Source organism: Diabrotica virgifera, chromosome 5, assembly GCF_917563875.1.
Source record: "Diabrotica virgifera virgifera chromosome 5, PGI_DIABVI_V3a".
Lineage (NCBI taxonomy): Eukaryota > Metazoa > Arthropoda > Insecta > Coleoptera > Chrysomelidae > Diabrotica > Diabrotica virgifera.
Window position 1 is genome coordinate 40500918 of NC_065447.1, and position 16601 is coordinate 40517518.

The 16601-nt window shown below is 34.3% G+C and overlaps 1 protein-coding gene across 1 annotated transcript in view; it reads right to left on the reverse strand.

Moving 5' to 3' along the window:
- LOC126885351 (uncharacterized) overlaps window positions 1–16601 on the reverse strand; it is a 151854-nt gene that overhangs the window by 121274 nt on the left and 13979 nt on the right. The window contains exon 2 of the mRNA XM_050651908.1: window positions 15228–15369. Within this exon, the coding sequence (XP_050507865.1) occupies window positions 15228–15331 (104 nt within the window). The 5' untranslated portion in view covers window positions 15332–15369. The remainder of the gene's footprint in view (window positions 1–15227; window positions 15370–16601) is intronic.

Below are 16601 nucleotides of genomic sequence, written 5' to 3' on the forward strand. Positions count from 1 at the left end.
TTAGAGAAAAACTTTTAAATAGAAAGTTGTAGTAAATTAAAAAACCTACAATTTGAGCTATGGTAAGTTTAATTTCGTTAATTGGTTATTGCAAAACAGCCTGCGAAAGGTCCAAAATGGCCGTTTTTTACAATTGCATTATTTATTGTACAAATAATTTTTTTTTAAAGCTTTAAAATGAAGACCTTTCAATTCCAAACATAAAAAAAATTGTAAAGCCAGATTAACGAATTTGTGGCTTAGATACTATAAATTGTTTATCCCAAGAGGTAAAATGTCGAAGGCTATACCTTTTTGAAAAAAAAAATCGTAGAAAGTTGGTGAAACATCCAATCTCCTTCGAAAGAGTTATGTTTTCATATTCTGATGTAAATAAATGCGTAAAACATTTTTAAACCTCTAGTTTTTGGATTTGAAAATAAGGGGGCAAATTTCGTTATAATCATTTAGAGCCGAAGCGGCCCTGTACATCCTATGAGTTTTTAACTTACTTATTACTGTTGCTGAAGATAAAACGAAGGTTTATAAAAAAATAAAAAATTTCTACGACCAACTGAAGCCGAGATCATTTTTGGGTTTACAAATAAGGGGGCAAATTTCGTTATAATCATTTAGAGCTGAAGCGGCCCTGTATATCCTATGAGTTTCTAACTTACAGATTATTGTTGTTAAAGACGAAACGAAGATTTATAGAAAAATTAAAATTTTCTACAACCAACTGAAGCCGAGATAATTGTTTTTTTTTTCTTAAATCATAGTGCCTTTATTTATAACAATTAAGAAATTATTTTAAAGTCATTGACTAAAGAAAGACTTATATTATCTTAAAATAAAAATTATTATAAAATATAATTATATTTAATTATTAAAAATTATTTTTTAAATCGGTGCTTTTGCAAGCGGCCGAATTTTGCAAATCGCCCGGCTCGCTTCAAATCCGCGCGCTCGGAAAATTTTTACGTAACTTGTATTAAATGACAGAAAACAATTTAATAATATTACCATTATAATATACAGTCTGTTTACCACTGCATTTGTTTTTCTTTATAAACTTTTATATGTGAAATCCAAAAAGAATAGTCACTACAAGAAGAAAAAGTTTTATGTATATTATAGTAAGAAGTAACATTATTATTATTATATTTATATAACAATTAAAAAATTAAAAATATAGTTATATATTTCATATATATGTATCATTTTTGTAATATTATTTCTTCAGAAATAAAATTTCACATATAAAAGTATATATGTGAATAAGAAAAACAAATACAGTGGTAAATATATTGTATATTATAACGGTAATATTATTAAATTGTTTTCTGTCAAAATTTAATACAAGTTACGTGAAAATTTTCCGACCGCGCGGATTTGAAGCGAGCCGGGCGATTTGCAAAATTCGGCCGCTCGCAAAACACCGATTTTAAAAATAATTTTTAATAATTAAATGTAATTATATTTTATAATAATTTTTATTTTAAGATAACATAAGTCTTTCTTTAGTCAATGACTGTAAAATAATTTCTTAATTGTTATAAATAAAGGCACTACGACTTAAGAAAAAAAAACAATTATCTCGGCTTCAGTGGGTTGTAGAAAATTTTTATTTTTTTATAAATCTTCGTTTTGCCTTCAGCAACAATAATCTGTAAGTTAGAAACTCCTTGGATGTACAGGGCCGCTACAGCTCTAAATCTTTATAACGAAATTTGCCCCCTTATTTGCAAACCCAAAAATTATCTCGGCTTCAATTGGTCGTAGAAATTTTTAATTTTTTTATAAATCTTTGTTTCATCTTCAGCAACAATAATCTGTAAGTTAAAAACTCATAGGATGTACAGGACCGCTTCAGCTCTAAATGTTTATAACGAAATTTGCCCCCTTATTTTCAAACCCAAAAATTAGAGGTTTAAAAATGTTTTACGCATTTATTTACATCAGAATATGAAAATATAAATCTTTCGAAGGAGATTGGATGTTTCACTAACTTTCTACGATTTTTTTTTTCAAAAAGTTATAGCCTTCGACATTTGACCTCTTGTGATAAACAATTTATAATATCTAAGCAACAAATTCGTTAATCTGGCTTTACAATTTTTTTTATGTTTGGAATTGAAAGATCTTCATTTTAAAGCTTTAAAAAATAAAAAAAATATTTGTATAATAAATAATGCAATTTTAAAAAACGGCCATTTTGGACCTTTAGCAGGCAGTTTTGCAATAACCAATTAACGAAATTAAACTTACCGTACCTCAAATTGTAGGTTTTTTAATTTACTACAACTTTCTATTAAAAAGTTTTTCTCTAAAATCAATATCCTAAGCTACAAAATTAAAAATCAATAAAAATTGCAAATTTAACAAATGAAAATCACAATTAAAAAAAAAGCGCACAATATTTTTGGTTACATTTCAGTAGAAGTTATTCCTGGCTTCGTCCTTTACAACACCTGATAGGTTTCAAAAATTCCTGAATTATATCCTGAAATCGACCTATTTTTCACCCACAGCCTGGGGTAATAGTAAATACAGTAAAATACTTTGACTTAAACCGATGGCAGTGGATTTCTTCCAGCAACATGTTAATTCTGTGTCCCACTGAGAAATAAACGTTAATTGTTAAAATATAAGCTTATTTGAACCTATTTATTTAAAAACCTATTTATAAATGTCACAAGAAAATAGCTCCAGAACAACTATTTGAACCGTTTATTTATATGATAGTTCACAGACAACAAGGGGCTTTAAATTAATTGCATCCAATTTTTAAATTTAAATAAAAATATGTGTACGATGTGGGATTTTTTGAAAAGTTTGTATATCTTTATACAGGGTGACCAGAAACTCTACCGACAAACGAAGACAATAGATTCCTTATATAATTTGAAGACCTTTTAACCCAATTCATCTAGTCCGAAAATGCTTTCTAAGGGAACTAGGGCTCTTTGAAGATGGCGTCTTGTAATTAGTTTTTCTTAAATACCTCCAGAACGCTTTTATTTACAAAAACAAAAATTAGTACACATATTTATCTTTCAGAGTAAATTGATTTCATCCATTGTGAATTTCTAGTACCGGTCATAGTCGTCCATTTTGCGTAGGGTAACGGTTAATTTATCGCATAATTTTGTTGTCTTTAACTTCTAAGCATTTTTGATACTGGATTATTATAATGTAAGATATTCCAGTACTAAAAGGTACTCTTGATTTAAGTCGGTAGGACACACCGTTTTCTAGAAAAATCGATTTGAAAATTTTTCGTTTTTTGAATTTGAAAAGAAAATTGAAAAAATTCAAAAAAAGACGGTGTATTTAACCAACTTATAGCAAGAGTAACTTTTAGTACTAGAATACCTCACAGTTTAATAATCTAATGTCAAAAATTCTTAAAAATTAAAGACAAAAAGTTATGAGATTAAATAACCCTTGACCTACCCAAAAAGGACGCATATGACCGGTACTAGAAGTTCGCAATTAATGAAACCGATTCGTCTCTGGAATATAAATAAACGTACCAGTTTTCGTTTTCCTAAATTGTTTTTTTTTTAATTTTTTTTTGGGCATTCAAAAATTTTCTAATCGATTTTTCTAGAAAACGGTGTGTTTTACCAACTTAAAGCAAGAGTACCTTTTAGTATTAACATACCTCCTAATTTAATAATCCAGTGTCTAAAATGCTAAAAAGTGAAAGACAGAAAAGTTATGCCATAAAATAACCGTTGTTCTACCCAAAACGGATGCCTATGACCGGTACTAGAAATTCACAATAAATGTAATTGATTTATCTCTAAGAGATAAATATGCGCACCAATTTTCATTTTTCTAAATAAACGCGTTATGGAGTTATTTAAGAAAAACTAATTACAAACAAGACGCCATCTTAATAAGATCTAGCTCCCTAAGCCAAGCCGCACACCAAAGAAACATGAAACGAAAAACATGAAACATGAAACAAAAAACTTGTTTCATGAAACTAAAACACTGCTAAACAAATCTCAAAATCCGCCTACCGATGAAACGAGTGTGATTCATGCTCATGACACATTTTTATTTTCGGAGAGTTTCATAAATGGCCGGACGTATATTTATTTAGCAGTGGTTTATCTCCATGAAACGTAATTTACGTTTCATGTTTCTTTGATGTGCGGTCGGGCTTAGGAAGCATTTTCGGACTAGAAGAATTTAGTTAAAATGTCTTAAATTTATCTGAGGAATCTCCTGTCTTCATTTGTTGGTAGAGTTTCTGGACACACTGTATAATACAGTGGAACTCCGATAAGTCGACCTCCGATAACCTGGAAGTCCGGTTAACCCGAAACGATTTTCATCAGACAAAACAAACATTTTTTTCACTTTGACTGAGTTTTTACCAAGAAATAAACAATACTGTATACAACTCTTCGTAATTTATATGTACTGTGCATATAATATGTACAATAAATATATTATACACGGCTCACTAAAATAATTAGTTACGCCCCTGTACTACTGATTACTTAAAATTCAAGTAGTATTTATGTAACCTTTCTGGAAACTCCAGGTTATTGTTGAGACTCGCATTTGAACCCCTCGCCGGGGCAGATCGTCAAAAGCTTCCTAACGAGAATCATCTCTAATCTATCGACGCTCCCGCTATTCGTAAAAAGGCCGCATTTTACCGGCTTTTTTTGCTATCGTTTTATACCGCTCAGATAATTCAATCTGCTCAGTATTATCGACGATGATTTATTTAGCGTATTAGTGAGTGCCTTACAAATGAACCAAATGGATTATGGAATTCAATCAGAGCTCTGATGTGACACGTCATCAAGGAATAAAACTGTAAGTACTCTACATGTATGTGAACATAACTTATTAGTCGTGATACTGTATGCATTTTGAACCATATACCTCTCGTAGCAAATATTCTTTGTGCCATTTATGCAGATAATACTTTAAATTACATATGAAAAATCGTTATCTACTCTTAACCAGCTTACCTATGGGAATATACTCTATAACCGTACAATAAGTATAGGTTACTATTGTTAAGGATACTTTACGTATTGCCTAAACATTTCTGTTCCATCGAGCCGTATCATATTAATTATTTATTAATTAAATCCTCAAGGTCCTTCGTATTTGCATATTTTGATAATCTCTATTCTGAGAATAACGGTTTTTCATTTATAGTGTCTTTCTGTTGCATTTGGAAATTTCCAAGCCACGCCGCCCCGGCACAAAAATAAAATATTCCTCTCTTTCTGCACTCAAATTCTCAGTATTTAACCCAGCACGTCTCTACAATAGCTGGTAGGTTGTTAAGCCCGGTCTACACGTGCAATTTCAGAAACTACTTGCTTTGTTCAAATAAAGGAGTCGTTTTGTTTGTATGAAAAAATATTTGCATATATTACATTATTTTATTTTCGTAAATATATTTTTCTGTTTATAGTATACAAAAAGTGTACTCATTTCTTGGCTGATAGTACGGGTGTTATAATTTTAACATTGTTTGTTCAACCTTTTGATTTAAATTAAATTTATAATTTTGAATCCGATTAAGCCTGGTTCACAGGTTACAAAAATTATTAAAAATAATTTTGTTTTCTTGCATAAATTGTAAGTTTTTGCTACATTTAGCTTCGCTTAAGCTCATTTTACACTTCTAGAAAACTATAGAAAATAAATAATTGTTTTTTCCTTCAATTTAATTAATTTAAATACTTGTTAAGGGTGTCTCACACTTGCTGAAAAATACCCATTTTGGAAAATTGCATATATTTTGAAATTTTATAGTTTTGCATTTCATATACTAATCTGCGCTCATACAGGGTGATACTATTAAGCCAATCTCACACTATTAAACGTGTAATATATAATATATTGTACATATTCTCTCATTTTCGCATCGATTTATAGGTTTAGACATTTGCAAATAATCTATCTAATCTCACATTCTCGCAACATGGCTGACCGATCAAAATATAACCGACAGAGGCTCACCGCAAAACTTGATATAACCAAGTTGGCTGATTCGGTTCCCACAACTCTTAATTCTCTAAACAAATATAAAATTCGTGAAATAATTTCACAACTCAAACATTCTTACGGACTTTTCCGCGATGCTCAAAATGTGCTGGAGACGATCCCCGAGGAACCTACCCCCTCTACTGATTCCTCTGTGGTTTTTGATAAATATTTGGATACAATTTCTCTATTGGAAGAAAGATTAGAGGTCATTGAAAGTTCTAATGTGACTGCTACCCCCTCCCTCCAATTTGACCCTAATTCTTCTCTAACCTCACAGTCTATGGCTAGGCAACGAACAGTAAACCTCCCTCGTATTCAGTTAAAACCATTTAGTGGCTTAGTTACTGAATACAATTCATTCATTGAGACCTTTGATACAATAATAGGATCTGATACTACATTAAGTGATCTGGAAAAACTCATTTACCTCAAAAGTTTTCTAACTTCCGAGCCTTTGACGCTTCTCGAGCATATCCCACTCACAGGTGACAATTACAAAATAGCCCGGGATAACCTGACACAAAGGTACGCCAACTCTAAATCGCTTATCAAAACTCTCATCTCTCAAATTCTTGATGCGCCTCCTATTTCTGGAAACGCAAATCACTCACAATTAAGAAGTTTTCATACGGTCATGTCAAATAATTTTAAGGCCCTATTGAACTTGAATAGGCCCCCTTCAGATCTCTTGCATTTACTTCTCATACATATCGCTACTCAGAAGCTCGACGCACCTACCATTAGGGCTCTTGAGTTCCAATCCGGTGGTAGCCAAGCTACCCCTGATTTTGTCCATTTTCTAGGGGAAATCGAGACACGCGTTGTTCATCTTGAGAATATTCACTCTCAATCAAAACCAAAATCGACTACTACTTCCAGACACTCTTTACACCTAGCCTCAGACACTTCTACCAGTAACCTTTCGCCTCGCTTAGGTCCTAAGAAATGTTCCTATTGCCACGACTCTCACTCGATCTACTCTTGTCCTCAGTTCAAGCAGTTGAATTCTAAAGAACGTTTTAGTTTTGTCAAACAAAATAAATTTTGTATTAATTGTCTTGGGTCTCACATGCTCGATCAGTGTAAATCCAAATTCTCTTGCATAGTTTGTAAATTTCGTCATCACACGTTGCTCCATTTCGACAAAACGGGTCATAGTAACCCTTCCGCGGCTGTTGGCCAACACAACTCAAATAATCATAATAAAACCGCTATCTCAAATAACTCCCATATACAGGGTAATTCAAAACAGGGGCCCTCACATGTTAGAGCTCCTGAAACGGAAGTTAATCTTCAAAATTCGACTCCACATTCAATGGCTCTATCTGCAGCCTCGCTTGATAATCATTTGGTGTTATTAAGCACACTCCAGGTCTATCTTGTCGCTCCTAGCGGCAAGAGGGTCTTCGCAAAGGCACTCTTAGACTCGGCCTCACAGGTTTCATTTATTAGTGCTGACCTCGTAAAGGAACTGTCACTCACCACTAGAGATGGAAAATTACGGATCAATGGAATTAACTCCACCTCATCCTCGTCTCAATCTATTGTAGATACAACAATTTTCGCTGTCGCTAACGACGTTCCTTTTGACATCTCGTGCTCTGTACTCCCAAAGATAACAAATCCGCTTCCTCAAATTTCTATTTCGGCGAGCAAACTAAACATACCCTCAGAGATACCATTAGGTGATCCGATGTTCCATGTAACATCCCCAATTGGTATCCTGCTCGGTGCAGACCTGTATAACGATATCATTCAACCTGAAATAATTCGTTTGGGAAAAGGTCTTCCCGTTCTTCAACGCACTCTACTCGGGTACACGATATCAGGGTCAGTTCCAGACTTTGCTCTTAAGTCGAAAAATACTAAAAAGGCTTTGGAATTTTATTCAAACTCTCTCGTTACTTGTTGTTCTCATAACACTCCTTCCGCCGTAAATGAGCCGGTAGTGTCCAACGAGGAACTATCCGATCATTTACAAAAATTCTGGGAGCTGGAAGAAGCCGCTCCTCAGAACACCGATCTCATTAATGATCACCCCGCTGAAATTAATTTTGTAAAACATGTTAATGTTCTCCCCAATGGACGATATGAGTCCACACTCAATCTCAAACTCCCTATCGAAGATATAGACATGGGAAATTCGTTTCTCTCGGCAAAAAGACGTTTTCTCAGTCTCGAGAAACGTTTTCAACTCAACCCTGATTTATTGGAAAAATATCAGGACATTATATCGGAATATCTCAATAACGGACAAATAATTCAAGTGCCGTTAAAAATGCTAAATGACTCAGGTAAACCTAATTACTTTCTCCCTCACTTTCCCGTTTTCAAATCCAACTCTACTACTTCCACTCGTATAGTTTTCGATCCAAACAATAAATCGTCTACGGGAATCTCCCTCAGTGACGTCATAGACAAAGGTTATGTCGTCCAACATGAACTTTTTGACATTCTCGCTAAGTTTCGTCAGTTTAAATTCGCACTAGTAGGCGACATCAAGGCTATGTTCCTACAAATCGCCATTTGTCCCACTGAAACATTTCTGTTAAATTTTCTCTTTAGGGACAATATTCAGCAGCCTTTACGGTGCTATCAATTTCAAAGATTACCCTTCGGGCTCCCAAGTAGCCCATTTATCGCTCAAAGAGTTATCAAGCACATCGCTGACAACAACAAACATACCCACGAACTTGCTACTAGTGTTCTGCAAGAATCTATCTATATGGATGACCTGATCAGCGGTGCTGACAGTCTTCATGAATTAAGTTGTCTTTTCGAACAATTAACTTCTTTGCTAGAAACCCATGGTTTCCTCCTCCACAAGTGGAACTGCAGTTCTTCAGAATTTCTGTCTCAACACAATTTAAATCCCGTCTCTGAAGTCAGTCTTAACTTCACGGGATCTGATAAAGTCTTAGGCATATTCTGGGATTCAGAACGCGACCACTTTTCGTTTAAAACTCCTATCTTCAAATTGGCTAATGTTGTTACTAAACGTACTATTCTCTCCTACATTGCTACTTTGTATGACCCGCTAGGATGGTTATCCCCTGTCCTTGTGAACGCTAAGCTCTTGATACAGGAAATATGGTCCCAGAAATTGGACTGGGATCAACCCATTGACTCACCCATCATTATGAAAAATTGGCAAAACCTCTTATCGACATTCAAAACTATAGAAGAGGTCAAGGTACCTCGATGCTTACTTTTACAAAAGAAAGTTGTTGATGTTCAATTAATTATTTTCACCGACGCATCGGAAAAAATATACAGCACTTGTGTGTATCTCAAAGCGACATACTCAGACTTTTCTGTATCGTCGCGGCTTATCGCTTCTAAAAACAAAATTTCTCCGCTAAAAAATAAACTCACCATCCCCAAATTGGAACTTTGTGGAATAGTGTTGGGAGTCACTCTGGCTCATAGACTTTTTCACATCTTCAAGAAAAATTTGAGTATATCTTCATCTCATCTCTTTGCTGACTCTACAATTGCCTTGTCTTGGATACTTTCTAAAAAACACATTTGGAACATTTTTGTACAAAACAGAATTCAAAAGGTCAATTCCTTGTTGGAAACTTTTCCTTGTGATTTCCATTTCGTCAGAAGTCACGAAAACATCGCTGACCCCGCTTCCAGAGGGATAAATGTCTTTGATAATCCCCAGACCACCGAAGACTGGTTATGCGGACCTAGCTTTATTAGAGACAATCCCATCGATTTTTCTCTTCATCAAATTCCTCATTTTCAGGATGATCTTCCTGAATTAAGGAAGTTAGTTGTCTCAAACATAGCAACAAATCACGAACTCAACGACACCTTTGAAAATCTATTCGCTAAATCTTCTTCTTTTCGTAAAATTCAAAGAATTGTCGCTTATCTTTTTAGATTCATCAGTAATATTAAAAAGAAAATAAATAACTCTCCACGAGATACGGATATATTGACGCCACCCGAAATGGAGATCGCTGATCACGCGATCATCAGGTATATCCAAAGTATCTACTTTAAAAAAGAGATTCTTGAATTGAAAAATGCTAAACTCGTGACCAATAAAGCCATTCGTAAACTCAACCCCTTCCTACAACATAATGATGGGCTGATTCGTGTGGGAGGACGTCTCCGACACGCCCCCATATCGTATAATCAAAAACACCCCATTCTACTTCCTTCTAAATGTCGAGTTGTAGAACTAATCTTGACTCAAGCTCATCATAAGTTATTACATTCAGGCGCGCAAACAGTACTTTCGTATGTCAAAATGAAGTACTGGCCAATTGACGGATTAAGACAGATTAAACGCTTAATTCGTAAGTGTGTAAACTGTTTCCGATTCATGACACCCAATTCTGTTCAACAGATGGCAGATATGCATCCCGATCGTGTACTCCCCACTAGACCCTTCCAAGTCGTCTCAGTGGACTATGGGGGGTTCTTCTTAATTAAGTCCTCACATTTGAGGAAGGCACCGCTTTACAAAGCATACGTAGCCTATTTCATTTGCATGAGCACTAAATGTGTTCATATCGAACTCGTCACAGGATTAAGCGCAGAAGCCTATATTCTTACTCTGAAAAGGTTTATTGCCAGAAGATCCACGCCCAGTATTATTTGGAGCGACAATGCCACAAATTTCCATGGGGCAAAAAATGAAATGCGCGAATTCTATGATTTTTTCTTAAATCAAAATAATTCGGAACGGATTAAGGAATTCTGTACTCAAAACTCCATAACTTTCAAGATGGGTGTTCCCCGCAACCCCCATCAATTCGGCCTCCATGAGGTAGGAATAAAGAGTGTGAAGTATCACCTCTATCGAATTATAGGAAATTCCCACTTCACCTTTGAAGTGTTTAACACAGTATTATGCCAAATCGAGGCTATTCTAAATTCGAGACCCATCACTAGGATGTCGTCTGACGCCAATGACTTCGCTTTCCTATCTCCAGCTCACTTCTTAGTTCAAAGAAGTTTAACCGCGCCCCCTGAACCAAGTGTTTCAGAGATACCTGAAAATAGGTTGAATCTTTTTCAGCGTATTAGTAAAATTCAACAGCAATTTTGGAAATTGTGGAAAAAAGACTATCTTTGCCTCCTGCAGCAAAGAAATAAATGGACCGACCCTACTGACCCTGTCAAGATCGGGGATTTGGTTCTGTTGAAGGAGGATGGTACTCCTCCACTCTTATGGCCAACTGCCAGGGTAATAGATGTATTGCCTGGTAAGGATGGTCTAGTTCGTACTGTCAAGATTCACACTACTCACGGTGATTTTCTTCGTGGTATTACGAAAATCGCTGTGATTCCCCTGGAAGATTAAAATCTATCCCTAGGGGGAAAACTTATCGTTTTCCTCCATTTTATCGTTGTTACCCCTTGTGTATATAAACTCTAATTTCTTCAAACATTTCTTATCGTTGTGCACATCTTTGCCAATCCCCTCTCTTCGAGGTGATATAGGCCATCTCTCTCGCCTGTCGCCCCCGGCAATATGTACAATAAATATATTATACACGGCTCACTAAAATAATTAGTTACGCCCCTGTACTACTGATTACTTAAAATTCAAGTAGTATTTATGTAACCTTTCTGGAAACTCCAGGTTATTGTTGAGACTCGCATTTGAACCCCTCGCCGGGGCAGATCGTCAAAAGCTTCCTAACGAGAATCATCTCTAATCTATCGACGCTCCCGCTATTCGTAAAAAGGCCGCATTTTACCGGCTTTTTTTGCTATCGTTTTATACCGCTCAGATAATTCAATCTGCTCAGTATTATCGACGATGATTTATTTAGCGTATTAGTGAGTGCCTTACAAATGAACCAAATGGATTATGGAATTCAATCAGAGCTCTGATGTGACACGTCATCAAGGAATAAAACTGTAAGTACTCTACATGTATGTGAACATAACTTATTAGTCGTGATACTGTATGCATTTTGAACCATATACCTCTCGTAGCAAATATTCTTTGTGCCATTTATGCAGATAATACTTTAAATTACATATGAAAAATCGTTATCTACTCTTAACCAGCTTACCTATGGGAATATACTCTATAACCGTACAATAAGTATAGGTTACTATTGTTAAGGATACTTTACGTATTGCCTAAACATAATATATTTCATGTTTTTGCAATTATAATGGAGTTTATCTGCAAGTATTCCGTATTTTATTACTTATTACCATATTCTCAGGCTAATCCGGATTTTCGATAACCCGGTTGGCCACGGTCGTAATTAATCCGACTTATCGAGCTTCTATTCGCCATGCTTTTCTGTCACGAATAAATATCTTCCTCGTTAACTTGTCTGCTGTTCATTGCTTTCTCTATATCTTGTATCCATGATCTCTTCGGTCTGTCTCTTTTTCTTCTTTCGGGTGGTGCATACTGGATCATTTTCTTGGGCCATCTTCTCATTCTCCGGACACGTCTTCTTTCAATGTACTGGCATTCTTCCATTTATTTCATCGTTTGGCATAATATGCTGTAGTTTAGATATTCTGCAGGTTCTTCTAAACGCGTCCATTTCTAAAGCTTCTATTTTGTTGGTCTCTTACTTCCCACACTTCCGAGTAGCACAGGACAATTCTTTCCACGATAGTTTGGTAGATTATTTTCTCTGTATGATTTTGCAGTCCTTTACTCCACCAAATTCCATTCAGCTGCTTTATACCTTTTCATCCTTGACTTATTCGATATTCTATATCTTAATCGTATGTGGAATTTTATGTCAATATGGAGTCATGCGGAGTTTGTGTTTTTTTTTCTCAGTTTATGTTTATGTCCTTTTCGGTCAGTTTGGCCCTTTTACATACATATATATTCCAAAAGCGTAGTGAGTAGTTACGGCGATATGGTGTCCCCCCTGACGTACTCCACGTTGTATCGGAAATTTCTGGGTTTGCCCATCATCCACTCACTGGCTGTTGCGTTTTGGTATATCTGTTTAATTATATTTATATACCAGTAGTCAAAGCGTTCTGTCAAGGCTTTCAACATTTCGTGTTGATTGATGGTGTCAAAGGCCTTTTCATAGTCCACAAATATTAAAGCTAGTGGTTTATTAGATTTAGAATATTTTTCTATAAGATTTTTTATTACCACTAGGTGATCGTTCGTTCCTTAGTCTTTCCTAAAACCCGCCTGTTATATGGGCTGATAAAATTCCAATTTATTTTCTAATCGTTTCGTAATTATTTTTGTTGTGTTTGTTTTCGTAATTATTCACTAAATCATAATCGCCAAAATAGTCTCGTGGATGCGACGCTAAACTTCTGATCGGGCCATGGGAGTTCATTTCCCAGCTATTACAATATTAGTACATTCTTTAACGGTAAAATATTGCAAAACCTATTTTAAAGAACCGCTTGCATTGACATGAAATTTGCCACACACATAGTTAACAAGTCAAAGAAAAAAAAATGATATTGTGCCGATGTGTGCTTTTGCCCTGGCGGTGGTTTTCACCCCCTCTTGGAGGTGAAAAAATATATGTCCAAAGTAAGTCCGGAAATGGATAAACTGTCCAATTTTCAGTAACTTTTGTTTCATAGTGTTTTTTCACTAAGTCAATACTTTTCGAGTTATTTTCCAGTAAATATGTTAATTTTTTCAACAAAATAACCACGCTTTTAGACGGTTTTTCGCAAATAACTCAAAAAGTAAGTATTTTGTGGAAAAAAACATTGTTATTAAAAAAAAGCCTGTAGAAAATTAAAAAAATGGTGTATATACCAGGTACTTATACCTAGTAGAAGCAGAGTTATATCTAATAAAAATAGGTTCATATTCGTCAAATTCCATATATGGAATACTTTAACATGAAATAACAAAAAATGAAGAACAGTTCCGGGAAAACTCATTAAAACTTATGTGTTTAAAAAAGTTTCATTTTTGTTTTATAAAAAAAATTTCTAGCGTCAAAAGTAAACAAGTTACGCTTGAAATAAAGCTAGTCCTTTTGTTTGGATAAAAAAATCGGGAAAATCACCTCCTAATTAGTATCTCAAATGAACTTAATCGTTACGACTTCACAAGTTTTTTGACTCGTGTATGTATTGTTTATATGATCTGTAGGTTTCATCGGTTCAAAGTCCTTATTTTTGAAAGGGCTATAGTTAAAAGGGATTGAATGAGTCACTGATCACGAATGCATGCAAATTAAGAAACACCAAATTAATTTTTGTCATACAGTAAAACAAAAAATGCAGAATATTCAGAAAAGCAATGCTGACTTCTTTTGGCTTTGAGAGATTTTTGGTAACTAACAATTTTAAAGTTATTTTGAAAAAAAGCATAATTTTTAGCAAAATTAACATTTTTAAAAATTTTACTTTAATACCAAATTTTTTCAAAAATAAGCACTTTGAATCGATGAAACTTATAGAACATATTTTATAAACACAACATAAGTAAAATAATTTGTGGAGCGGTAACGATTAATTTCATTTAAGTTGCTAATTAGAGAGTGGTCTTCCCGATTTTTTTTGCAAAAACAAAAGGTACCAACTTTATTTTGAGCGTAACTTGCTTAAATTTGATGCTAGAAACTTTCTATAAAAACAGATATAAAGATTTTTTTAAAAACTTTCAAAAAGTTATAATTGATTTTCCCCAAAAAGTGCTTAATTTTTTGGATATTTCACGTCGAAATATTCTATTTGAAATTTGGCGAATATGCACCTATTTTTCATTGGCTATAACTCTGGTTCTACGAGGTCAAGAGACCTGACGCGCACACAATTTTTTTACTTTTTTACAGGCTATATGTTTGCTAAGAATGTTTTTTTCGACAAAATACTTACTTGTTGAGGTATTTGCGAAAATCCGTCTAAAAAGGTAGTTATTTTGTTGAAAAATGAACATATTCACTCGCAAATAACTCGAAGTGTTAACTTGGCGAAAAAGCTCTATAGAACAAAAGCTACTTAAAATTAATCAGTTTATTCATTTCCGGACTTATTTTGGACATATATTTTTTCACCCCCAAGAGGGGATGAAAGTCACCCCCAGGGCAAAAGCACACATCGGCAAAATAACACTTTTTTTGTTTGACATGTAAGCTATTCGTATGCCAAATTTCATGTCAATCCAAGGGGTTCTTTAAGATTTAGAGCAAAAACCGTGAAAGAATGTACTAAGTCTATTTTATACCTATTTTATAATACATACTAACCGAATGTGAATAAAATATAATGTAACTTACCCAGGATTGAAATCTATTTTTCCGTACTTCACACGAAGTTTCAGCTGATTGTATTTCTGTTTAATGGATTTAAAGAAAGATTGATCCGGTCTTTTCTCCTCCATGTATTTATGTTTTTGCTTACTTTCTAATAATAATTATTCTAAAAATAAAATAAAACATAAAAAAAAATAAAAAATGAGTCAACATTTTCAATTTCGAGATTGCGACAAGCACCCCTACCGGTTTCTAGACTTACTAACTTACTAGTTTCTGGTAAGGAAGTGCACATATGCAGCTCTCTCTGACTGAACCAGAATAATCCCCGGCATCCAGTCACAGATTGCAACGAGCGAAATGTCAGGGATTACCTAGCGACATCTGCTAGAAAAGAGTCTAAGATTTAATCTAATAGCGCATAAAATAAAATTTAAAATATTATTTTACCTTCCACCAGATTAAAACTGTTGGGACCATTTTCTGGTTACACCTCCGAAGCCTTCTAACAATGCAAGTCATAACGGATGCTGAGACTAAAGAAGATGAGAGAATTTTACAATTTATAACTCACGTCCCATCTGCTCAGCGCGGTAAAGTTCCAACGAAAATGGATCCTCTCGTAGTCAGTTACGTATTTTTTATGAGAAATAAGCCACAATTTTACTAAAAAATGAATTTATTAACGTTTCGAAGCCCAAATCGGGTTTCGTTGTCAAAATACAAAATACTATTAAAATAAAACAAACATGTTGTTGCTAAGTAAAAAAATTCTTCTAATAATTTATTTAATCTGACTCATTTATATTGGCAATTCAGACGTATATTATACATTTTAAAGTAGAAGATTTTAAAATGATATCGCCAATATATATGAGTTGCGTTCCTGGGACGACTTTACTAAAAGATAGTTCATTCGATTACATGAAATCAATCCCAACTCAAGAATATCCGTCGCAAAAAAATCATAGCATGTGATCTGTCTTTAAAAAGACAACCAAATGCAACGATGACAGTAAAATTCTCGCGTTAAAGATTCCATAGTAAATCACGAGGGAAAACCAGGAAAAAACCTCGTGATACTATCCCGACATTGTAAGTATTTGGTCTTACATTTAATCTACCTTCAAAAAACTAATACCAAATTCTGACTTTAATATGTTTAAATTATAAATAATATTAATATTACATAGATATACAATAAGTAATACTAAAATATAAAATTTGTACTAACTCGATATGTTATTGACTTACTAATCGTGGTATTTTCTTTCTATTGACTTCCTCTTTCAGTATGGGTAACCACATCCTACTGCATTCTACCGAGGAATTTGCGACACAATTGGTTTCATTTAGTATAATTAGAGCCGCTTCTTTGATTTTTCTCTTTTTACTATC